Source organism: Nannospalax galili, unplaced genomic scaffold (genome assembly GCF_000622305.1).
Source record: "Nannospalax galili isolate Female #2095 unplaced genomic scaffold, S.galili_v1.0 scaffold1146, whole genome shotgun sequence".
Lineage (NCBI taxonomy): Eukaryota > Metazoa > Chordata > Mammalia > Rodentia > Spalacidae > Nannospalax > Nannospalax galili.
Window position 1 is genome coordinate 80,197 of NW_008355380.1, and position 26,005 is coordinate 106,201.

At 41.3% G+C, this 26,005-nt stretch overlaps 1 protein-coding gene across 1 annotated transcript; it reads left to right on the forward strand.

Annotated features, from left to right (window-relative positions):
- Positions 1 to 39: 39 nt before the first annotated feature.
- Sdha (succinate dehydrogenase complex flavoprotein subunit A) lies at positions 40 to 25,086 on the forward strand. The gene is made up of 15 exons (XM_008852482.2): positions 40 to 169; positions 5,042 to 5,128; positions 6,264 to 6,425; positions 8,963 to 9,106; positions 9,455 to 9,619; positions 10,705 to 10,853; positions 14,192 to 14,316; positions 15,915 to 16,083; positions 16,685 to 16,880; positions 17,506 to 17,677; positions 20,254 to 20,372; positions 21,314 to 21,425; positions 21,647 to 21,777; positions 23,239 to 23,352; positions 24,674 to 25,086. Exons 1-15 carry the CDS (start codon positions 107 to 109, stop codon positions 24,758 to 24,760), a joined length of 1,995 nt encoding a protein of 664 aa, XP_008850704.1. The 5' UTR covers positions 40 to 106; the 3' UTR covers positions 24,761 to 25,086.
- Positions 25,087 to 26,005: the final 919 nt, after the last annotated feature.

Here is a 26,005-nt window from a genome sequence, read left to right on the forward strand (position 1 = left end):
ATGCGCGGACTCCTTCTCCTCCTCCTCCTCCTCCTCCCCCCCCCATCCCGGCACGGCCGGTGCGCACGCGCAGCCCGGCGTTGGGAACTCGCAGAACGACTGAGACATGGCCGGGCTTGGCGCAGTGTCGCGGCTGCTGCGCGGGCGGCGCTTGACGCTGGCCTGGGCGGTGAGTCAGTGCCCCGGGATCGCAGACTCCGGGAAGGCCTCTGCGGAGCGCTCGAGCCCCCGTCCCCACCCGGGTTGGGTTGGACTGGGGAGACAGGAGCGGAGTCGCTCTGTTCCGGCGAAGGTCACGACCCAGCTCGCCTGGGTGGAGCCCAGCCTTCCCGGGGAAGGCCCTCCTCTGTTTTCAAGGTCGCCGCCGGGTTGCGGGCGAGTCGCAGGTTGCAGTTGACGGTCTGGGGTCCACTCCCAGGCTTTGCACGTGAGGAGACTGTGTTTGGTTTTGTGTAGCGGCCCCAGCTACTAATTTTAAGCAGTGATCGGTGGGCGACCTCTGAGGAAGTGCCCCAGGGCTGTGCGGGGCGGGATGGCCTCCTTGTCAGGCTTACAGGGTTTTGAACAAACCGGCCTGAATTGGTTCTTTTAAGTGAACTGGCCCACCTGCTTCCTCAATTACAAAGTAAAAGCCTCAGTAGGAGCCAAAGCATTCAACAGTGTTAACTTGGCATTTGTGCCTGTAATTATACCTGCAATTTTCTCCTTTCTGAAATAGATACTAAAATTATGTTCAATTAAATGTGCTAAAGGTTAGCGACATGTATCCCTGCAACACCAGAAGGCAATTTAAACAATAATTTCAGTGATTGGTCTTTACCAAGCAGACACTCCTACCCACCCCACCCCACCCCAATCTCTTGGGTTCTTAAAACACTGCAGGGAGTGTTTTAAGTCCTGGTCATTGAAGCTCGAGTTTTTTTGTTTGTTTGTTTGTTTTCTTTTTTTTTCTTTTTGAGACACCTCAACTGGCCTGGAACTCAAAGCAATCCACCTGCCTCTGCCTCTTGATTGGTGGGATTAAAGGCATGTTGAAGCTTTTTATAGAAACTGACAGATTGGCAACTTATGATTGAACAATAGTGGTATGTCCTCAACCCAGGGTACATTGCAGACAGAGGTCTCATGATTGCCTTTTATCCAGACTGCAGTAGAATTCCAGTTAAAAGTGAGAACAAGGTTCTAAGCATATGCAGCCAGGATAACTTTTTTTTCATAGGGATTTGATTGGAGCCTTTTTTATCATAACTTAAGTTAGCCACCAACATTTTACCTACTTTGTCATGCATTTTCCTAACTGTCCTACACTAGGTACCATTAAATAAGATGGCAAGATAAAGCAGAATTAACCCACAAGTGAGCCCTCTCAAAATAATTTTTGTTTTTTAAGAAGTCTTTTCATCTTTATGAGGATACCTCTTCCTACAGAAGTTCTGTCTTCAAGCTCAATATTCATTGGCGCTTTAAATTTGTTTTTTCATGAAAATTTGGAGTTTACAAAGGAACAATAGAATCCAGTTAGAAAAAGAGAAATTTGTAATCACCAACTGAGAAACATTTCTTTGGAAAGAAAATGTTGAAAGTAATTTCAGTAAGGTCCACAGGGGAGTTTTCCTTATCTTATTTTGGTCAGTTCTATCAAGTGGTTCTATCTTGACAGATGCTTTTGACTTTTCAGTTCATCAAATTTATTGCGCCTTTGTTTTCATGGCCCCAGGGCACTGACAAAACTCACAAATTTATTTAATCCACAGGGTAAGTAGAGCCAGGGACAGCTCACTTTCATAGTTTTTCAAATTTTTCAGAAAAAATATACAAAATATGGATGTAGAATAAAGTCTTTTCTTTGAGTTCTGAATAGTTTTAATGGTGTATCTAGAATTACATGAGTTAGGCCTTTATAGTCATAAGATTTTGTTTTGTTTTTCCAGATCGTTATAACACCATTGAACATTCAGTCCTACATACTGTATGATGATTTTCCTGGTTCATTTGAAGAATTGTGACTTGGTATTTATGCATAACCAGGATTTTAATCTTGAGTTTGATATTTCTCTGGGATTTTTTTTCCCCCCCAAAGATCTTTAGATAGTAGAGAAGGCACAGGACCTGGGGCCATAGCCCCCACTGACTTTCAGTTTTCTATGTGGTTTGTTTATGAAAATTTGGTTAGGCAACCTCTGAATATTTTGACTGTATTCATCTGAACCAGGGCTTTAGCTCACAGCCTGAGAAAGTCATCCCTGTGAACCATATTTTAAGCATTTCTATTTAAAGAATAATGAAAATTTAAAAAATATATTAGCCAGGCTTGGTGGCACACACCTTTAATCCTAGCACTCCGGAGGCAGAGGCAGGTGAATCTCTGTGAGATGGAGGCCAGCCTGTTTTATATAGCTAGTTCCAGGCCAACTGTGGCTATAAGGAGACCCTGTCACACACACAAAAAAATTTTATTTTATTACATTTATTTGTGTAAGCACACACACATATGTCAGAGGTCAACTTGTAGGAGTAGGTTCTCTCTACCATGTGGGGTCTCAGGGATCAAACTCAGGTCCTTTAGTCTCAGCAGCCAGCACCTTTATCCACTGAACCATCTTGCTGACCTTTAAAAGTTAAAACTTTTAATGACAATAATTACAAATGGTTGGGTTTTTTTTAATCATCAAATGCAGAAAAACATAAATGAAAATAGTCCAGTAATGGAAACAATTCTAAATTTTGTGTCATTTGTGCCCTAGCTTTTACCTCCCTCTCTATAGCTGATGGGTAGGTCTTCAGTTTTAGACATCAACTTCCTGCCTGTTAAAATGTAGTTCATTTAATCAACCCTATTTCTCCTCCCAGTGCCAGCCATTTTTAGGTCTTCATTGGCAGCTCTGCTTATTGATGATAATTAGTGGTCTTTCACTTTTTTCCACTCTTCTTAGTCATCTGCACTTTTGTTAGACAAGGTATAAGTGACCCTTTTGTTATATTGTAGGTAAATTTCCTCATTATTTTTCATGTTTCCAAATTAGAAAATGCTTGAGGACCTGGAAAGATGGCTTAGTAAGAACACTTAATGTGAAAGCAAGAGGACCTGAGTTCCATTCCCTAGTTACCCACCTTAAAACCAATATGTCCAGGTATGCCTGTAACTCTGGTGCTGGAGGACAGAGACAGGTGGATGCTAGAAGTTCACTGGCCAGCCAGCCTAGCTGAAATGGTGAGCTTCAGGTTCAAAGAGATACCTGTCTCAAAAAATAAGGTGGAGGGCCAGCAAGATGGCCCAACAATCAACAGTTACTCCAGTCCCAGGGGATCCAACCCCCTCTTCTGGTCTCCAGGGCCATTGCATGCACCCAGTGTCCTTACATATATGCCGACAAAACACTCATACACATTAAAAAAAAAATAATAAGATGTATGTGGTGGTAGGCATCTGTAAGCCCATCATTCCTAAATTGTCCTCTGATCCCCAAATGCATGCCATGGCATATGTGCCCCCCCATACACACACTTAATTTTTTTAAATTAAGTTGCTTTGTCAGTGAAAAGAAATGAACATGAGATTGCAAACTTGAAGTCTGTCACTTTATCAATCGACATTTGCTTAAAAATACAAGAAACTATTTTGTAGTTAGAGCTGTTAAAGTAATTGCAAATGGGGGCCAGAGAAATTGATCAGCAGGGAAAGATGCCTTGACAACTTGAGTTTGATCCCTGGGCTCCATATGGCAAAAGGAGAGAACCAACTCTTACAAATTGTCCTCCAACCTACACTTGTGTGCTATGGCACACGTGTGCATGCACACACACAATAACATAAAATATTAACCAAAAATAGGCCTGGTCTGGTGGTGCACATCTTATCCTAGCATTCAGGGGAGACTGAAACAGGCAAATCTCTAAGTTTGAGGCTGGCCAGAGCCATACAGTGAGACCGTGTCTCAAATAAATAAAATGCAAATGCAATAAAATGGTTTGGAACTCCCATTATTAGCCTCAGAGGTAGAGGAATTTGGTGTAGGAGCGGATCTCTACCTTTGAGGTGATCATACCATTCAGTCCTGACTTGAAGCCCACCAGCTTATAAAAAGTCATTTCCATTGCCAGATGTCTTCCTTTGTGATTCTCCCCCTCGTTTGTCCTGCAGATTTTTTTTCTTGTAACATAAAATGTCTCTTCAAAAACAGAATCCTTGAGGTCATCTATAATCCCACCCCCCATCTGATTGCTAAGTGTGCTTTCTTCCTAGAGCTGTTCCTTAGGGTATGTCCAAGTCTTTTCATTTTAACTTCATCTTCTAAAAGCAAGCAAGTAGAATGGAAAATGTATTTTCTCAATAGCTGATTAGACTCAAATTGGGCTGCAGTTTCACTGATACTGGGTTTCTTAAGTGTTTATAGGATGGGGCACTTAGTCTTAGATGTGTGGAGTTAAAGAAGTTTGCTAGGGACAGCCAGTCAGAGGGAAGGAATAAGCCTGACCCAGGAGAGGAGGTGTAACTAAAGCCCAGATTTTGGTGTACAGGGTAAAGGGATAACTGATTCATTCCTAAACTTAAAGTTTACTAAGTTTGAAGAACCATCAGCCTGTTCCAGGATATAAGTCTCCCAATATACTATCTGGTTCCTTTTCTTACAACCATAAGGCCTCAAGGACATTCGGAGCCTCAGTATGCAGAAGGTTAAGATGGGGCCAGTAGACATGCTTCATTATTTGCAGAATTACAAATGGCTGTCCAACATGGCTTTCTTTCCCATTTTTCACTGGGTAACATAGACTTAATATATTACAGGGCAAGTGTCAGTGGTATCTTGATGGGAAACAAGCTTTATCCAAAAAGCTTTTTCTAAAGTAACAAGTCAGCATTCAAAGGACATGGAGCCTGCATCATTGCCCCATGGATCTGTCCTTTAGGGTCACAGATGATCTTTAGTAGAACAAGGGCAACTGGGTGTATAGAAAGGTTAGCAATTTAGAAAGAAAATTTTTAATTCATCCCCCCCACTTCTGTTCCTTCAAGACCCTAACACCGTTTATATCTTTGCAGTGGCCAGCAACATTCCGAATACAGACCTGTGGCTTTCACTTCACTGTTGGTGGGAGCAAGAAGGCATCTGCAAAAGTTTCAGATGCAGTAAGTTCATTGCTTTCTGATCCATTGTAAACAACTCTTTTTACTTAGAAGGGTAATAATAATCATTTTACTATACACAGATTTAATTTAATGCACAGATTTAAAGAAAAATTCTTTTGGGTATCAGTTGCATGCACAAATATTTATACTTTAATAATAACCTACGAAAACCTACAAAAATAAAAATAGATTTTTGATTTGTAACTTTTTATCTAAAACTAGGCTTGAGTAAATTCAAGTGAAGTAACAAAGTAGTGAACTATATTTGCTGTGATGGACAGTAGAATCTCTGCATAAAGCAAGTTATATAGTTACTGGAATTTAGGTTCATTTATATTTAGTTTGCCTGCTCTGCTCTGTTAAAAAAGTTGAAATTTGCTCACAAGTTCTTTTCCTCATAAGCTAGTAGTAGTTCTGAATATTGCTTGACACTTTCTCATTTATAACTCTTAACCCAGGCTTGGGCCTGAATATAGTTGTAATCTGCACTCAGGCAAAGTGGAATGTGATGATCAAAACAGAAGCAAAATTGTGTCATTTTCAGGAGAGAATTATAGATCACAGGTACAGAAACATCCCATGTTCTACATTGCATGGTTTGACTCCTGTGACATATGGTTTTGGTTATGGACATAGAAGAGGAGTTAAAAGCACTTGAGAAAAATACAGATTTAGAGTTGATTGTATTGATGCTTTCCTCTGCTTTTATACTTTCCTACTTTGGTAGTAGAATAGACAGATTGAGATCTTAATGGTTTTAAGAATTCTCAAAAATACATTTTTTTTGGAAAAACTGGGTATGATGCCACATACCTATAATCTCAGCACTTGGGAAGCAGAGGCAGGAGGTCTGGTGAATTTAGAGCCAACTTGGGCTAGCAAGATACTGTCTTAAAACTATATATTTACAGGGGAAGGGGACAGACCTCCTATCTATAAAATCAGATTGTTGGTTGTCCCCACCATATTGTGACATCAAAAATGTCTGCTCAGCCCAGGACAGGATGGAGGCCCTCTGCACAGCAGCTGTTCTTTCCTTTGTTTACTCTCATTTTCTTCATGCTAGTCACTGTAATTATAGTCTTAATGTTTCGTGAAATTGAATGTGTAATGAAAACCTAAATTTCCTTTTCAGATTTCTACTCAGTACCCAGTAGTGGATCATGAATTTGATGCTGTGGTGGTAGGCGCTGGAGGGGCAGGCTTGAGAGCTGCATTTGGTCTTTCTGAGGCAGGGTTTAATACTGCATGCCTTACAAAGCTCTTTCCTACCCGGTCACACACTGTTGCAGCACAGGTAAGAGAAAGGCCCTCCCTGTGATGCTTTTGATGCCCACAGGTCTTGTACAGCACTATAAGGCAAACTCCTGCCTTCTCATCAAGCTCCAGCAACAGGTGTTAGCACCCAGTCAGTCATTCACATGGGGTCACTGTCTGGAGTCTCTTCTTCCTCAGGAGATTTGTGGGGTTGGCACTTCATTGTCACTCTCCCACTTATATCTTCTCCAGCTGTCTTGCCTCCTACCTGTCTCCCCACTGTGGTTGTTTTCTCCATACTACTTAACAGATTTGAAGTACGTTTGCACAGGCCAGATCGTGTGCTTAGCTCTTTATCACTGAGACAAATACCTGAGATAATAAACTTAAAAAGAGGAAAGACTTACTTGACTTATGGTTTCAGGGATTTCAGTCCACGATTCCCTGGGCCTATAGGAGCACGTTACATCATGTCAGGAACATGTCGCAGAAGAGGTTGCTCATTTCATCGCAACCAGAAAGTGAAAAGGAAAGAAGGCAGGGTGCTGTATCCCTTTGAAGGATGTGCTTCCAAGGACCTAATTTCCTCTCATTAGGCCGCACCTCCTAAAGGTTCTCCTATCTCCCCATAGCATGATAGCTGAGGGCCAAGCCTTTAGCACACATGCCCTTAGGGCATTCAAGATCTGCATTGTAGTACCTTGCTAAGTGTGGGTAACAATGAACATGTGGATGTGCAGAATAGAAAAACATAGGCCTTTGATGCTCTCAAGTTGAGAAAAATTACAGTGGTTTTTTTTTTGTTTTTTGTTTTTTTTTTTCTAATGCAGTGATTTTGTTCTAGGATCACTAGGTAACACAATCATGTTTTGGCTGTCTTCCCTAGTATTTGGGGTGTTTTTCCTCAACCAATAGCTTCCAGGACCTGGGAAAAGCCACCATAATCCTTGCTGTCACTGAAATAGCCTCTAGTGTATGCTTTGGACGCTTAGCTGCACCGGCGACTTGTTTTACAGCTGTGTTTTTTAAGTTAAGAATAAATACACCTTGGAAGAAATCATGATCTATAACGTAAAGGAGACCTGAGCAGATCATTCTCACTACTACTAGAAAGTGGTATTATGTTAGGGTAGTACAGTAGTAACTGTGTAGGAGGACGGTGTAGTTTATGTGCTGATTCTCAAGGAGATTTAACTGGAGGTAGAGTGAAGACTGGAGTCCTGGAGGTTTCAAAGAGAATTGGAAGCTCTCAGAAGACCAGCATATGTGGCCCTGGTATTCATATAGCAGTAAGGTGATGGCTGCTGTCAGGTATTCATACTCTTTGCTGCATTTTTCTGTTATTTCATCTAGTCTGCTGTAAGTATGGAACTTAACATTTGTTATCAGGACCTTCTTGGCTTTACAATTGGATGGTTTGGAAAAGGAAGAAAAGAAAGTAACTGGGTTAACTTTTGTTCACTTGCCACCAGGTTTTTAGCCCTGCTTCAGTGACTCATCCTAACTCGAAGATAATGTAACTAGGAACACTGAAGCTGTTGTAAGGAGAGAAGGACTGAAGCTTGGGTTTGCTGGCTCAGTTAGGAAGAAGAGAAGGAAATGATATGTGTGTATTAATTTCCCATCACTAGCAAACATGTCCAATATTGGGTACCACATAAAGAAAAGAAATGTAAAGTCCCAAATTGGGTAGTCCCATGCATTTGGCCTTTGGTGAGGGCTTGCTTGTCTGCATCACAGCATGGCAGGTGGCATCATCGTGAAATTGTGTGAGAGGAAGAAGTGACATGGCCAGACAAGAAACCAGAAAATAGGAGGGGCAGATCTTGGTATTTTATAGTAACAATTTTAAGGATTAACCAAGGTACAGCAAGAATTACCCTAATTTTTTTTCAAGAGCATAATCCCTACCCCACTCCCAAAGGCTGAACATCTTTTCAAAGGTTCACCATGTTTTCATTAAGGACTATGTCTCCAGCACATAAACCATTGAGGGACATAATCAAATAATATCAGAGTGTCTTCCCTTGTGAAAAGATTATCTAAAAAGGATAGTTTAAAATATAAGTTGGAGAAGAGGAGGGGGAAAGATTTGTCCCAGTACTGCCATATTTCATAACTGATGAGTAAGATAAAGTGGATCCTATGTAACAGCTAAAGGAACTTGACAGAGTACAGGTTTGCCTAACTGAATGTGCAATTTGTTACTTGGCAGGGAGTGGTTCTTTAATTCATACCCACAAGTGCCAATGAGAACATTTTATCATAAAATTTCCAGATAAATTTGTGGAATGCCTTTATCTGTCACTTAAGTAAACAATCTGTACCATCTCCTAGCCCTCCTTATAGGCTCAGAGAACAAGCAACATTTCCATTACAGACGAATTACGTCGCCCAACTAGTTCAGGGGAAGCCTCATCACTTACGGGTCTGTCTTGCCTTACTGCCCTTCAGCCCTCATGGAGAGTTACCACTTAAGAGTTGACTTTCTCTGAATCAGATTCTGGGGAGGAGATGGGCTGAAGAGTCAGTTGGGGTTCACAGTTAAAACATGTAAGCAGTGCATGGTATTTCTAGGGAGGCATCAATGCTGCTCTGGGGAACATGGAAGAGGACAACTGGAGGTGGCATTTCTATGACACTGTGAAGGGCTCTGACTGGCTGGGAGATCAAGATGCCATCCATTATATGACAGAGCAGGCCCCTGCTTCTGTGGTTGAGGTAACTGAAGGGAAGTTCTTGGGTTATTGGACATGTGCTCTGCTTCTAATACAAAAGGATTTCTGTAAAAATAGGAGAGCCAGGGTTGTCACTCTGGACAGTGAATGCCAAGCACTAATGAGCCCCAGGGTTCCATCCCTGGTAATGAGCTGAGCCAATGAGGAAAACCTTTTCCTTTAACTATTTAGTTCATTTAATAAGTTTTTTTTTTTTTTCCTGAATTGTCAATGTTTTCATAGAATATGCTAGTATGAATTTTGCAGATTTAAGACTTAGTACAAATTCACCATGAATATCTTTACTCCTTTAAGGGAACAGATTTTTGCTTGTTTGTTTTATGTTTCCCAGCTAGAAAATTATGGAATGCCATTTAGCAGAACTGAAGATGGGAAGATTTATCAGCGTGCGTTTGGTGGACAGAGCCTCAAGTTTGGGAAAGGCGGACAGGCTCATCGTTGCTGCTGTGTGGCTGATCGGACAGGCCACTCACTCTTACACACTTTGTATGGAAGGGTGAGGCTGCCCTGGTGGTAAAGGAGATGGGGCACATGGATGGTCAGATGATATTTACTGCGACAGTGGGAATGGGATAGGACAGGAGGCAATAACCTCTTGGGTTGCTTCAAAAAAAAAACATTGAACAATGCTGTGAAAATCTGTCTTTAACACAATATATCATTCCTTCTGTCTGTTTTGGAAAGTTGGTAGTATTGTTTACCAGCTGGAATTTGTGGTCTATCACATGCCAAGAACAGAGCAAATATTTTGAGACACTCAACCACCTCTGAATCCCTGGACTGTTTGATTGTGTTTTAATATCTCATTATAAAATCAGATGAAATCAGGGCCCACTTTGGCATGACCAGATAATATTCTGAACTCCTAACGTTTTCAGAATGTAGTGACAGGTGGTTAACATGCAGGTGTTAGAGCACAAGTAGCTTCCTTCTGGCAAAATGTGACAGGGCCTCTCTGCCCTGTTGTTGTGTCAGGAATTTGCCCAGACTCCTTACAGTCCCTTTCATTCATCATGAGGACTATCAAATCCAGTCCTAGTGGCATTGTCTAGTGCTGACCTTTGTGTGTATGGAAATATACTTACCTGCACTGCCCAATATCAGCCCCATGTAGCCAATTGGCAGATGCAAATGTGGCTGATAATAGTGAGGAGCTGAATTTATGTTCTATTTTGAATAGTACATGTATCTAGCTGCTCTTCTGGGTCATGACCCTGTGCTCATGGGCTTTATTCTTGGGCCAAACACTTGAGACCATACAGTGCTACCTGGAGCCAGCAGAGAACCTGGAGTACCTCCTAAGCTTGTGCATAAATAAGAGAGATTTACTAAAATATGAGCAAGTCAGAGCCTGTTGCAGTCTCTCCTGCATTGTCATGTGCTTAATTTATCTATATGTTGTGCTTCATGTGACTTCATTTCAAACCCTAGTATTCCTTAAACTTTCCCTCATCCATTTGTTAACAGGGCTGGATCAAATCCTTCAAACTGTTCACATGGTTTAACCATTCACGTTTTGATTGTTGTTGGTTCAATCCTAATCATAAATATAGTTTGAAATGTGGGTTCCTTTTCCTACAGTCTCTGCGGTATGACACCAGCTATTTTGTGGAGTATTTTGCCTTGGATCTCCTGATGGAAAATGGGGAGTGCCGTGGTGTCATTGCACTGTGCATAGAGGATGGGTCCATACACCGCATAAAAGCAAAGAACACTGTTATTGCTACTGGGTAGGAACCAAGTTTTTATTGTATTTCTTTATAGCAAAGCTGAATTTCAGATTTTTATTTTTATTTTTTTAATAAAAATGTGGTTTAGAGTAGTGGGTCAGACATAGATAGGCCCTGATATCACCTCATCTTGGAGGTATCCTTTCCCAGCCTTGGTACATTGGTTATAATAAAGGCTATTCTCAGAGTACAGTAGGACAAACTTGGGGATTATAAAGCCTACCCTACTGGCTCATATGTGGAGAACAGACCTGGAGAGTCGCATGGTGTTTTCAGAAGGTAAACTTTCTTGATTTCATGGTTATTGTGTGTACTGATTCTTAGAAGCATCTGTTTAGATGATAGAACTAACTAAATTTTGCTTTATTGGATTTCATTTTTATCATCCTAAAAATTAAGAGAATATAATTCAGTTGTAGAGTGTCTGTTTCCTAGAATGCATGAGTCCCTGGATTCAGTCTCTATTAACACACACCAAAGGAAAAGGAAAGAAATAAGTAAATTTCTGCATAGCAAAGAAAATGGTCAACAAAATGGAAAGGGAACCCATAAGGTAGAAGTATTTGCAAACTGATGAGGCATTATTACCCAAAATATATAATGACCTCATGTAAGTTAATAGCAAAAATTAAATAACCCCAATTTTAAAAGCAGATAGGACCTGAATAGATGTACACACATGCACAGAGATACACATGCCCAGCAGGTTTATGTAAAGGTGTTCAGCGTCACTAGGCATTGGAGGAGTTCAAATAACAGACAAACCTGTGAGAATGGCTAGTGTAAAAATAAAAGTGATAATAAGTGTTAATGGAAATATAGAGAAATGCTGGTGAGATGGATAAGCAGGTAAAAGCACTTGCCACATAGGCCTGACAACCCACCTGAGTTTGATCCCCAGAACCCATGGTGGAAGAAGAGAACCAATTGAAAATTGTCCCAGAGTTCCATACTGTGGCATGCTTATGCCCATACTCATATACACACAATATATAATTTTTTAAATTAAAAAAAAATAGGTTGGAGAGAGGACTCAGTGGTTAATAGCACTTATTGCTCTTTCGGAGGACCTGAGTTTGGTTACGAATACCTGTATCAGGCAGCTCACAGCCTCCTGTAACTCCAGCTCCAGGAGATCCAACACCCTCTTTTGGTCTCTGCAGGCACCCACGCACACATATACACATTGCATACTCACAGAGGCATACACATGTACACATAAAAATATTTAAAATTTTTTATTACATTTTATTTATATATGGGGGACACACACACATGTTCCACAGCACTCGTGGAGTTTAGAGAAAATTTGTGGGAGTCCTCTCATTCCACCAAGTGGGTCCCAGGGATTGAACTCAGGCTGTGGAACTCAAGATCATAGAACTCAGGTTGTCTGAACTTGACAATAAGCACCTTTACCCACTGAGCTGCCTTATGGGCCGTAAAAATGCATCTTTTAAAAAGTAAAAATAAGCTGAACGTGGTGGTGCACGCCTTTAGTCCCAGCACTCAGGAAGCAGAGGCAGAGGTAGAGGCAGGCGGATGAATTGAGGCTGGTCTAGTCTGCATAGAGAGTGACAGGCTAGCTGGGGCTACAGGGAGTCCCTGTCTCAAAAAGACCAAAAAAAAATAATAATAATAAAAAGTGAAAATAAAAAGATACAGAGAACAGGGGCCCTTTAGACTATTGGGAATATAAATTGGTAGTCATTGTGGAGGTTCCTCAACTAAGGAGTGCAGAGGATGGCTTTTTGCCCTGCCTGTCCCCCAAGCAGAGGACCAGAGTTTTGGATTCCCAGAACCCACATGAAACTGGGCAGGTGTGGCAGCTGCCTGTAATTCTAACATTTGAGAGGCTGAGACAGGATCCCCAGAACAAGCTGGCTAGCTAGCCTCGCCAGTTGATAAGCTCTGGGTTCAGTTGAGAGACTGCCTTAATAAAGTGGAACATAATTCAGGAAAACACTGGACATCTACTTCAGGCCTCTACATGCACACGTGCACATTCACACATGCCAACAGATATTAGACATACACAGCACACTCTGGCAAAAAACAACAGCAGCAAAACAACAAACAGTAAAACTGCCATATAATGCAGCAGTTCCACCAATGGGCACTTGTCTAAAGAGAATGAAGTCAGCATATCAGACACTGAAGATATCTTTATACAAGTGTTCGTTGCAGTATTCTTCACAGTGACCAAGATGCTGAATTTGTATTAGCCAGGGCTTATGTTTTCAATGGGTTGAACCTGGTCATGTGGCCCTATAGTAGTAATAGGATTGGACATTGGGCAGGACATTGTAGTAATGAATGGTAAAGGAGAATGCTTCACCTCATGGCACAAAGTCAAAGAGATTAGCCCTGGACTAAATATAGCCCCTAAGGACATTCCCCCACTGATCTGCTTCCAGTTAGGCCCCATGTCAAGTTTTCACAGCCTCCCCAAAATGCTACTAGTTGAGCACCAAAACTTTTCAACATAGCCCATGGGTGACACCTATGTTTAAACATGAATGGAAGTCAACCTACGGTGTCTTAAAGAAAATGTATTAGGTGTAGGCCATGGAATATTATTCTACCATAAGAAGGAAATTCCCTCCTAATAACATGGCTGTACCTGTTGTAGAACATTGTCATAAATCAAATAGACAACAAACAAAACCCAGAAAACCTGCATGATCTCATGTACAACTGGAATCTAAAACAGCAAAACTCAAATAGTAAAATGATTGCCAATAGCTGGGGGAGGCACTAATAGAATTACAGTTTGAGTCATGAGATGAGCAAGTTTGATAAACAGCATGCTGGCTGTAATAATGATAAAATTGCCAAAAGAGTAGATCTACGTATCCAAACCATGAAGAAAGGATAATTATGTGAGGTTATGTATGTGTTAATGAAATTAATTATGGAAATCATTTCCCAGTATACATTCACTAGATCATGTGAACACCTTGTAAATGTATAGTTTCTATCATACCTCAGTAAAGCTGGGGGAGATATGATAACAAATCTATAAATCTTTAAAATTTTTTTCATTATAAAAGTAATATATCCTTATCCAGGAAATCCTTCATATAGCACAGAGTACCAAAATATAAATGTCCCTTTTCTGTCCTCCAGCCCCCCTCCCAAGGTCACAGCATCACAGATACAGCCTCCCAGTATTATGTGCCATGTGTATGCATACATGGATAGGGATACATTACATACAAGGAGTTCCTAGAGGTGGTGCCCCAGAGGCTGAACTGTCCATTCTTTGTTTCCGTAAGAGGAGGTTAGTGTAGACTGCTACATACAGTTGTTGCTGTTTTTTTTTTTTTTGTTTTCAGAGGCTATGGGCGGACTTACTTCAGCTGCACATCTGCCCACACCTGCACTGGGGATGGCACAGCCATGATCACCAGGGCTGGCTTGCCTTGCCAAGATTTAGAGTTTGTTCAGTTCCACCCCACAGGTAGGATGGTTGTCTGTCTCTGGACTCTTGTATCTTGTAGGTATGTAGTACCTAGTCACACTTCTAATTCTTGACTTCTCCTCTCTTGAGTCCTCAAGGAGAGTTTTCTTCAGGTTCCCTAAAGGCAGTTTGTGATAAATTTTGGTTTCAGGGATTTTGGGTCCCCATGGTAAAGGGATGTGAAATTAGAACAGTCTAGACTTCATGACAAGGTGAGGGTTGGAAGGAACTAGTCCTGGGAGAAATGAACTCTTCTGGCTGTCAGACACGTGAGTCAAAGAGATGGACAGAGATAGAGAATGAAAAATGAGTCTGTTGGTTTTCTTAAAACTGCTTTGTTCAGTGTCTCTGAGCCTCTGGGTTCCCTATCATGTACTGTGTTTAGCACTCCTTTCTTATGCTTCCTTCTCAATATGAGAAATAAACCACCTCAGGGAATGTCACTGAAACTATGAAAAGTGAAAGGCAGATGACATGCAAGAACTTAATTCTTATTTTTAGAGCATACTCTTCCGGCATACTTAAGAAAACTATCTTTCAAATCACATTTATTTAACCTCTTCTGTTAAAATTTAGTGCTTGGCATTCCTTATTTTTCTTTACATTGAGGGACATGAAGTCATGTTAAGAGCTCAGACTGCTTCAGGCTCCTCAGGTTTGAATTTGGGCTCTGCCTTTTCTTAGTTCTGTGATTGAGTTGCTAAGCTTTAATATGCTTCTCAGGATAGGCATCACATTACCTAAGACTGTCAGAGAATTTAAATGAATGTTTATACAGCAACTAGAACTGGTATAAACATAAATATTAACTCTAACAGTAGTTTACTGTTCCTTTTGTTATTTGGGTACTTTAGATAGAAATTCTCCAAGCTAGTTATTCCTACCTAAACTAGTCACCACAATTTCAAGATATAAAAATATATTTAAGAATTAAGTCTAGGAACTAGAGAGATCATTCAATGGTTAAGAGCTCTAGCTGCTCCTGCCAAGGACCCAGGTTCAGTTCCCAGCACCCACATGGTGGCTAACAACCATCCATAACTCCAGTTCCAGGGGATCCGGTTCCCTCATCTGACTTCCACGGTAATTGCATGACACAGATGCACTTACATACATGCAGGCAGTACATTAATACACATTAAAAAAATATTTCTAAACAATTAAGTCTAGGGGCTAGAGAGATGACTCTGCAGTTAAGAGTATTTACTGTTCTTGAAGAGGATCCAGGTTTGGTTCCCAGCACCGCACGCACATGGCGGTTCACAGGTGTCTGTAACTTCAGTTCAGGAAATCCAACACCCTTTTCTGGCCTCTGCAGGTTAAATATATTAAGGTTTAATCATAGTATGGGTTAGAGCTATGTCTCCTAGGTAAGCCATTTTTCCTGGTCTTTTTGTGTTCTTTCTGAGTTGTCAGTGCTGCTTAATTATACATACCTCCTACACCTTGATTTTTCTTCTTGTTTTGAGTTTAATGCCCTTTGTGTCTTCTTTCCTTTTCCTAAAAAACAGTAGTCTTTAGAAAAAGAATTAGCCATCTGAAATAGGTGCCTGGTGGTCATTCACTTACAAGCATTTTAATCACCTGGGTTTTTGCAGGTATATATGGTGCTGGCTGTCTCATCACAGAAGGATGCCGTGGAGAGGGAGGCATTCTCATCAACAGTCAGGGTGAAAGGTTCATGGAGAGATATGCCCCTGTTGCCAAGGACCTGGCATCCAGAGATGTTGTGTCTCGGTCCATGACTCTGGAGATCCGTGAAGGAAGGTCTGTGATTCACCTCCAAAGATGTAAAAGTGCAGGCAGGCAGACACACATTCATCCTTTTCTTTCCCTTTCTCTTTGGAAGCTGTTAGGTCACACCTACAACATTGGGACTGGTATTTCTTCCAAGTTTTAGCACCCTACCTTTGCAGGTACATGCCCTTGCACCTACCTAAAAGGATAAAGCTACCACCATGAGTTGACTAAAGTAACATCTGTTAGTTTGTGGCATTTACCTAAGGATCTACATTTTGAGAGTCTTTACATCATTGTGTGTAAAAGTAAGTGTATCTTAAGCACTCAGTGTGAGCCAGGCCTGCTTAATTCAGGGGCCTATGTGGATTAGGTTTTTGGAGTACTTGTAGCATGGGAGATTTTCTAACACATTTACCAAGAAAAACAGAACAAATCATGATCCCCAAGACTGAAATGTGAGCTTGGTAAGTACGACTGTGTCCTAGCAGGGTTGTTCCTAGTACAGTGTAGGTACAGTGACTACAAATGAAGGAAAATTTTCCTTAAGAACAAAGAATCTTTAGGACAGTGATTTCAGTTCGCTCCTTCTCGCTGTTCCTTGTCTCACATTGCAATGCTGTACTTGCAGAGGCTGTGGCCCTGAGAAAGATCATGTCTACCTTCAGTTGCACCACCTGCCCCCTGAGCAGTTGGCCACACGCCTACCTGGAATTTCAGAGACAGCCATGATCTTTGCTGGTGTGGATGTCACCAAAGAGCCCATCCCCGTCCTCCCCACTGTGCACTACAACATGGGTGGGATTCCCACCAATTACAAGGGACAGGTAATGGTACCAAGCCCTGTAGCTCTTAGGGCAAAGACAGGCATCTTTCCTCCCCCCCCCAAAAGTGCAGTGTATTTGGTGGTTTGTGTTAATTATATGTTACTATTCCTGCCAGGCAGTGAGAGGCTAGATTACATACTGGGGTTTGCAGCCTTTTGGTAATAACTAATAGTATATTAATTCCTGTTTCTGTTTTACAGCTACTTTCATATACAATCCGTGTTGTTTTCATAATGATTTTGCAAATCGGTGATCTGTACAATTGGTACTTAGGTGGTGAGCAGTTTACAAGAGCTCATCAGGGTTAGGAAAGGTGGTAGGAATCACTGCTTCACAGTGAACTGTTGGGTCTGAAGTTTTCCTCCTCCCTTTATTGTTCCACTACCTGCCACATTTCTTAGTCAAATCAGGTGGTTATCGAGGCTGTGAGGTACCTTGGGGTGATGTTGATAAGTGATAACATAGGGGATCCTTTGACTTACTTATAGCAGTAGGTGTTCAGGAGCAAAGGGAGAACTGGGGATACACTCAAGAGACAGAACACAATCTTTACCTCCTCTACCTCAGGCATGGGAAGAATGCTGGGCATAGGCACTGTGGTGTCTCATCTGAAATCTCCCTACAGGTGCTGAAAATTGTGAATGGCCAGGATCAGATTGTGCCTGGCCTGTATGCCTGTGGGGAAGCTGCCTGTGCCTCAGTGCATGGTGCAAACCGGCTTGGAGCAAATTCTCTATTGGACCTGGTAGTCTTTGGTCGAGCCTGTGCCCTGAGCATTGCAGAATCTTGCAGGCCTGGTATGTGTTCTCTTCAGTCCCCTAGGCTATGTCAGAAGAGTGCAGAGTCTTGATTTGTTACTGGAAATTTGCTGAGTTATCATAGAGGTTGTTGAGTTTTTCCCATAGAAATGAGAAAACAGAAATTATGTGGTACTGATGTTAAGACTAGACATGGCCTGGGTAGGAGTCATTCAGGAAGGTAGGGGACTTTAGGCCTTTTTTTAAAATTTGGAGTCATCATGTTCTTAAAAGTCACTACTAAGAAATTCTTATTTTTAAGGAGTTTATTACATACTATTTGACTGATAATGACTTTTGCAGTGAAATATTTGTAATACTAAGTATAAATTAATATATACTTGATACAGAAAAATGTTAACTTGTTTTAAAAACAATATAACTGAAATTCATTAATAAAGAGATGATGTAAGCCCCTCAGGGATAGAATGAATTTCATTTGATGTTTTCTTTTATAGTAGCTTAAAACAGTGTATAGAAGAAAATGTGCCTTGTGCTGGAGTGTATGTAATTCTACATGCACATACCAGAAGCAGGAGGAAGCAGGAATTAGCAGAGGATCACCCTCCCAGGAGCCTTCATGGTAGCTCTCCAATCTCATTTCCTTAGAACAGCAATGTGAGAGCACATCCTATGACAAGGAGGAGGGGAGGGGGAGGGAAGAGGAGGAGGTCTCCTTTTCCTATTCCACCCATACTCTTTCCCATCGTTAATTGTGGATGTCAGTTTTATAGAACAGATGCTCTCTGTGGATGGTGGTAATGGCATGGAAAACAGGATAGCCTTGAACCACTGCTAATTAGAAAGATGTAGGTCATCAGATGGATGGATTCCAACTTCACACTCCTAGTCAGGATGCAGTAGAAGCCTTCATGTGCAGATAGTGCCTGGTCCTTAGTTATTGCTAGCCAGCTACAGAGGTCGGGGTTTGACCCAACAGTGGTTCTCACCTCTCATGGTAGCCTTGTACTTAGCAAAGAGGACCAAAATCACTTCTCCCAGAGAAAAGTATAGAGTCTGAGGTACCCTTCTTTGAGAATGAGAAAAAGTTTTGTAAGAATACTGTACACTTTTTTTTTTTTTTTAATGCATGGGATCTACAAATACGTGTTAAGATTTTTTAAACTCAGCAATGAAAGGAACAAATGCGGACACCCAGTAACATTGCAGGATACTGAAAGCCAGATTCACAAGACTGCATTTGTGGTGGTGATTCTGGAAATAGTAAACTGAGGATGACAGCGGATCATGGTGGTTATGCTGTGTCCCAGTGCTTCTCATACTTAAATATAATTCTGCTTGCCAAAAGCTGAAAAGCCCTACTTCAAAAAAAAAATTTTTAAAGCAAATTTCACTGTGTTAATTCTTTAATTACAAAAATGAGAAAGTGTGTACTACTTCCCCCTAATTTTAAAAGTTTAAATCTTAGAGTAGTGATTTCATGATTACAAGTCATGACACTTTTAGAAATTTTACTGAATGATTATTTTTAAACACTGAAAACAAAAGGAGCCAGGCACACAAACCTGTAAATCTTCATTCAAGGCTGGGCTGGTCTACATAGTGAATTCTGTGCCCTGTCTCAAGAGAATAAAAGGGAGAGAAAAAGGGAGCACGAAGTAATAGCACGCCCAGCAGGACACAAAAGAGCCCGTTCTCTGGTTCCTTTGAAAGGAGGTGGCTAGAAAGCATCTGTCTCCTGTATGTCTCATATGAAATGCTTTTTAAATATTTTTTAATTCTTTTAAAATTTTATGAGTGTATTGCCTGGATGTACATAAAAGGTGCACCTGTGTTGTGCAATGCTTGTGTAGGTCAGAAGAGGGGGTCAGATTCCCTGGAACTGAAGTTATGAACCATTGTTAGTTGCCGTGTAGGTTCTGGGATTCTAACCCGGGTCCTCTACAAGAGCACTCTGGAAACCACTGAGCCACCTCTCCAGCCCCCAAGAAATGCTTTTTAAACAAATGACACCTAAACCAGCTTTTCAAAATCCTTAAAACTTCTTTTTCAGAAAATTGAGTTTTTTTGTGGGGAAGGGGCAGTGCTGGGGATCATACGTGGGGCTTTACCTATGCTAGCCAAGTGATTTACTTTTAAGTTCCAACCCCAGTCCTGATTTTGAGGTTGAGGTAAGAGGACACAGGCGTCAAGATTAGCAGACAGCTTTTCAAGGCACACAGGAAAACCACCTGTTTATCCCTGGGTGAGAAAGAGGGTAAGGTGGACCCCTCAGGTTCAGAACCACTATCTGAAGAGTATTCCATTTCCTTACTAGAGTAACAGGCCTGTATAGGTCTCTTACTTTCCAAGATGGTTTCTGTTTTGTTTATTCAAAGGTTACTTCTTGTATACCAACTGTGTGCAAAAAATTTTGTTTCTGTATATACTCACCCAGGTCAGTAGTTGATGTCAGAGGCTAGGCCAGAACAGTGTTAGTCAGATTTCGTCCATGCTTTCCAAATTCTTGGGATGATGTGGTACAATTTGAGTGACATTCAGAATCCTCCTTTTTTTCGTAAATGAAATTAAATTCTGCTTTTCTCTTTCTTGTTTTGTTTTGTTTTGCTTTTTAGGAGATAAAGTTCCTTCAGTTAGGCCAAATGCTGGAGAAGAATCTGTCATGAATCTTGATAAGTTGAGATTTGCTGATGGGAGCATAAGAACATCAGAACTGCGCCTCAACATGCAGAAGGTGGGAACAAACACAGCCATAGCTGCCCTGTAGAGATGCTTGGTGGTTGACAACAGAAAGACCTGGTCCTCATTTTTCAAAGACAGAGTATAACAGTGATCAGGAGCCTCCCTTCTACAGAAATTTCTTTCTACATAGAACACTGGAATTCTGAATTCAGGGCAGAAATAGCAGCAGCATAGCACCAAGGACTTGGCCTGCTTTGGCACTTTGTGCTTGAGCCTCCTCAGATAGGCACCGTTTGTTCTGTGTTATAGCCAATAGGAAGGAGTGAAACAGGAGAAACTAAGCCCCAGGCCTCCTGGAGGCCAGCATAGCACCCCTGCACACCTTTCATTGCCCAGAAACTAGTTGTGTCACTTTACCTAGCTTCCAGCATCTCTGAGAGATGTCGCTCAGATTGAGTCTTGATTACTTTAACAAAAATCAGAAAGTGAGGTGAGTGCAGTAGGCAGAAGCTAACCTCTAGTCCCTTAGACATCAGGGAGGACCTGGCCATAAGCCTTCCTCCTTTTTAACTTCATGACCTTCCAGTTCTGTACCCACTACTACAAGTTCACTTGGACTCAGGGATGGTAACTGTGTTCCAGAAAAGGCTGCCAGACTAGTAAAATAGTCCTCTTTACATAATATATACAGGTTTGTTATGAGATACATAATGGAAACACAGAATCATTTTTTTAAAACATTTAACCAAAACTTCACTTTTGAAAAAGTAGGGTTGTACACTTGGGAGCCTGTGGGAGGAGGATCACATACATAGCAAGGCCCTGTCTCAAAAAAATACGTAAGTTCAATTTAAGTAGACTTAGTCTGAATTTCCTAGTTTGCTTAGCTTACATAAATATTTCATATAAAATGAAATGTAGAAAGAACTAAAGGCTTAGGAGTTCTGCCTGTCTTTCTGTATACTAAAAGTCTATAATGATATCTTACTACAGTCAATGCAGAACCATGCTGCAGTGTTCCGTGTGGGAAGTGTATTGCAAGAAGGCTGTAAAAAAATCAGCCAACTCTATGGAGACCTGAAACATCTAAAGACATTTGACAGAGGTGAGCCAGCAGCACTCAGCAAAACACTTCTTTCATTGGGGTGGGCCAGTGTCTGTTGCATTTTCTATGACCTTGAATCCCATGCCTGCTGTCAAGACTGCACTTTCCTACAGCTGTATGATTAGACCAGCAGCTCCATGTGCTTCTTAAACCTACAGCAGCCCAGAGTACCTACATGACTAGATCCCATGTGTTTCTCATGAGTCCTTGTGTATCCCCAGGAATGGTCTGGAACACGGACCTGGTAGAGACCCTGGAGCTGCAGAACCTGATGCTGTGTGCACTGCAGACCATCTATGGTGCAGAGGCACGGAAGGAGTCACGGGGTGCTCATGCCAGGGAAGATTTCAAGGTATGTCTTGAAGATACACCACGTGTACCTAGCATTCTCCCACCCAGTGCTACCCAGTGCTATCCTGTGCTACCCAGTGTTACCCTATACTACCCAGTGCTATCCTGTGCTACCCAGTGCTACCCTATACTACCCAGTGCTATCCTGTGCTACCCTGTGCTACCCAGTGCTATCCTGTGCTACCCAGTGCTATCCTGTGCTACCCAGTGCTACCCTATACTACCCAGTGCTATCCTGTGCTACCCAGTGCTATCCTGTGCTACCCAGTGCTACCCTATACTACCCAGTGCTATCCAGTGCTACCCAGTGCTATCCTGTGCTTTTGCATTTTCACTTATTTTGCATTTCTTATTTTTCCAAAAAGTAAATCAAGGAAAATGCCTTTTCCTGCAGTAACTTTCACCTTTGTTCTCACGCTGAGAACTTTGTACCTTGTTTTACTTTGGGTTAGCAGCTACTGCTGCCTGTGCAGCATCTCTAAGCAAAACAGGGCTGATTCTTAGTACAGCCAGCGACCATGGCTAGGAAATGCTGACTTACTGGATTAAAGTGTCAGTGAGTTATCAGCTCGGATGTGCCCTGAGACTTGGGAAATAGATTATAGATTTTCCCTAGTCATGGTTTTCATGTGAACTGTTGTCTACAGAGCACACATGTTGGATTCTACATGTGATAGCAGAGCACACAAGGAGGGTCTGAGGAACACAGGTGTTTAGGGTGGTGAGTAAACAGAAAAGTGGACTAAGCAGAAGTTTTCGTTTGCTACGAACATGTACTGATTTAACCTGCACTAATCAAGTGGGTGAAGGGAGACATGTACAAGATATCCCTAGTATGTACTGAGGGCTGGAAGCTTCTTCAAGATTGGCTATTTGGGGCTGAGATAAATGAGGCTTCATATTTGAGAAAGAACTTTTTCACTCTTCGCAGGTTCATACTGTACTTAGGAATGTAGAGTTGGGACTGTATTTTAGCCCAATGACCCAGGTAGAGAGCCTGCCCTCTGCCACTCCCACACTTACTTTCAGTAGAAACAGCAAAGTATTTGATCTTGGTTTTTATTTGAAGAGCCTCTTGCTCATCTAACCCATTCTTATATGCAAGGTTTTCTTTGTCAGCAGTCAACTTCTCGGAGAGTTATTTTAAATTTCTTTAATATAAATGCTAAAGTTAAAAAAAAACACTTAAAAAGGCTGAAGAGGAGAATTGAGGAAGTTACCCAGTGTGTAGAGGAAAAAATACTCAATAAACTTCAGGTGCATAAGTGATAACTAATTCCAACATCCACTGTGTAGTAGTAGAAAATGAAGAAATAGATACTCTGCACTGCAGTCCTAGCCCCAAAAGCCCATTGCCAGTACTGTCTACCTCTTGAACTAGTCTTCTTTGCATTATAAAATATTTTCTGTTTTCTAATATGATTCCATGAGTGGTAAAGAGATGGGGTTTTTTTTACCTCAGGTTCGGGTTGATGAGTATGATTACTCCAAGCCCATCGAGGGGCAGCAGAAGAGGCCATTGGAGGAACATTGGAGAAAGCACACTCTCTCATATGTGGACACCAAGACAGGGAAGGTACGTGGGCATGCTGATGTCCAGGGATGTGCTGAACCTACTCTGCCATTTGTTCTTGGTTCTTGGGAAGCAACCTAGACTTAAACCAGCTGTGAATAGATCTGAGGGACCACCAAAAAGGATAGTGTGAGTCATGCTTCTTGCTGGAAACAGAATCCAGTGCTTGGGTGGTTCAAGGGGAGCCCTAGTACTGGACCAGCTTTTATGCTCCAGGTAAAGGGCACTGGAGGGGATCAAGTGTCCAAGGTCTGTTGCAGTGAACAAATGGTGACTTGTTACTTTTGAGTCACTGTGATGAAGTACCAAACATGAAAACTTAAAAGAGGAAAGGTTTGTCTGCCAGTTTCAGAAGGTTCAGTCACTTAAACCCATTCACTTAGGCAGAACATCATGAGGGGGAATGTATGGCAGAGGGCAGCTGTGTACCTCATGGCAGACAGGAAGTGCAGAGGGGAAGGGACTGGACCAGTGCAACCTTCAAAGGCACACTGCCAGTAACCTATCTCCCAGAGTTTCCACAGCTTCCCAGAATAGCACCACCAACTGGGAACAACCATTCAAAACATGAGCCTGTAGTGGTCATTTCATATTCACACTAACATAGCTTTTCCTCATAAGTTGTCCATAGCTCATAAGAGACAGTGTTAAAATCATGTATCTTTGTCTGCTCAAACTAAGGTAAACTCTGTCATCCCTTTTATATCCAAGTCTAGTGCCTTTAACTTAACCAATCAATCATTTTCAGAATTTATTAGGAAGGCCATTTTCTGATAAGCACAAGCCTATTTTTGATAACATTTGTGGGTTTTAATTATAAAAGAAATACTCATTTTACATTTATTTTATAAATCATAGAAATACAAAAAGAATTTTGTTATAAATCATTATCATTTGAAATATTTCTTCCAAGTTTTATGTATTAATGGATATAAATACTTTGAAGCAGAAAAACCTGCAAGTAGGTACATAGTTTAAACAAAGCATGATAATACAGCACATGATTTTATTTACTTTGCATTATCTGAAAATTTTTGTAAAGCATTAAATATCTTGTTCACTTTGGGCATGGGAGTGTATGCCTGTAATCCCAGCATTCAGGAGCCTGAAGCAGGAGAATCTTGAGTTGGAGACCAGCCTGGTCTATATAGGAAGACCCTACCTGGGAAAAAAAAAAAATGAACATAATTTACATAGTCAATTTTTGATTCCTTTGTCATAAAGTTCTCATGCCTATAAATGTACCTTGATTAAATTTTCATAGACACACACAGGGATGGCTGTTTATAAATTCTTGTTCTTTGTTTCATTTGTTTTCTCCAAGGTCACTCTGGAGTACAGACCTGTCATTGACAAGACCTTGAATGAGGCTGACTGTGCCACAGTACCCCCTGCCATCCGCTCCTACTGATGAGACCTGGCAGCTACAGAACCAGCTTCTGTGATTATATACCATAGCTTTCATAGGTGTTCCTGTTCTACTTGCTTTGTTAGACTTCTACTCTCATGAACAAGGAGTCACTTCATAGATTGTTGACCAACAGCTCATTAGGGACTTTGTGTGAGAGACAGTTCCACCTGTCTTTGTCCCTTTTTGTTCAGTGATAAAACTGATATAATTCTTAAGTGTAAAATATAAATGAGCAATCTTTTATTTTCAAATAAAACCATGTAGTGTTTGACTTTAGGTATATCTGTCGATCTGAAATAGCAAATATAGTATCTTTCCATGTCCAGTCCTAGCAGTTGTGTTCTTCAAGTGGTAAGAGCTTTGTTTATTCTTTGTGCCATACACTGAACTAAACTTCAGGGAATGTTAGGATGTAATGAGAAATAAGACTGAGAAGAAGAGTGGGCCCTTGATAATTGGATAAGAAAGGTTGGATATGGTAAGTATAGAGTTGGTGTCTTGTTTAGGTTCTTGGGTGGGATGGTAATTTGCTTATGTGTATGTAAGGGCATGTGTGTTAATGAGTTTTGTCAACTTGACACAATCTAGAATCACCTGGGAAGAGCATCTCAATGAAGGGCTGCTTAGATCAGGTTGGCCTATAGGCATGTCTTTGAGGGATTATCACTGATGTGGGAAGATATAGTCCACTGTTGGCAGCACTATTCCCTAGGCAGGGGATCCTGGACTATAGAAGAAGCAACTGAGCACTAACAAGCATGCATGTATTCATTTCTCTCTGCTATTGAATGTGGATGTAACTAACTGCTTCAAGTTCCTGCCTTGATGTCCGCACAGTAATGGACTTTAACCTGGTACTGTAAGACAAACCCTTTCACCCTTAAAGTTGCTTTTGGCTCAGAAATGAAACTAGGGTAGAGCAATCACATGCGGAAGCCAGAGGACATCAGGTGTTTCTTGGCCAAAAACAAAAGCAGAAAGGTAGTAGAAATCTAGCCACTGGAAAGGACCTACGAGTTTTGAGTCCATTACTGGAAAATAGTTTACTATATACAGGAAAAGATGATTGTGTTGTGCCCACACAAAGCCCATCAGCATTAGAAATGGAGGAGTTACTGGTATATACAACAGCATGGATGAATCTCAAGCTCATAGACAAGGAAGAGAAGCCAAGAAGGCCAATACTAATTCCATGTGAAGTCTGGAAACATAATGACAGAAACCAAATCAGTAATTCTCTGTGGA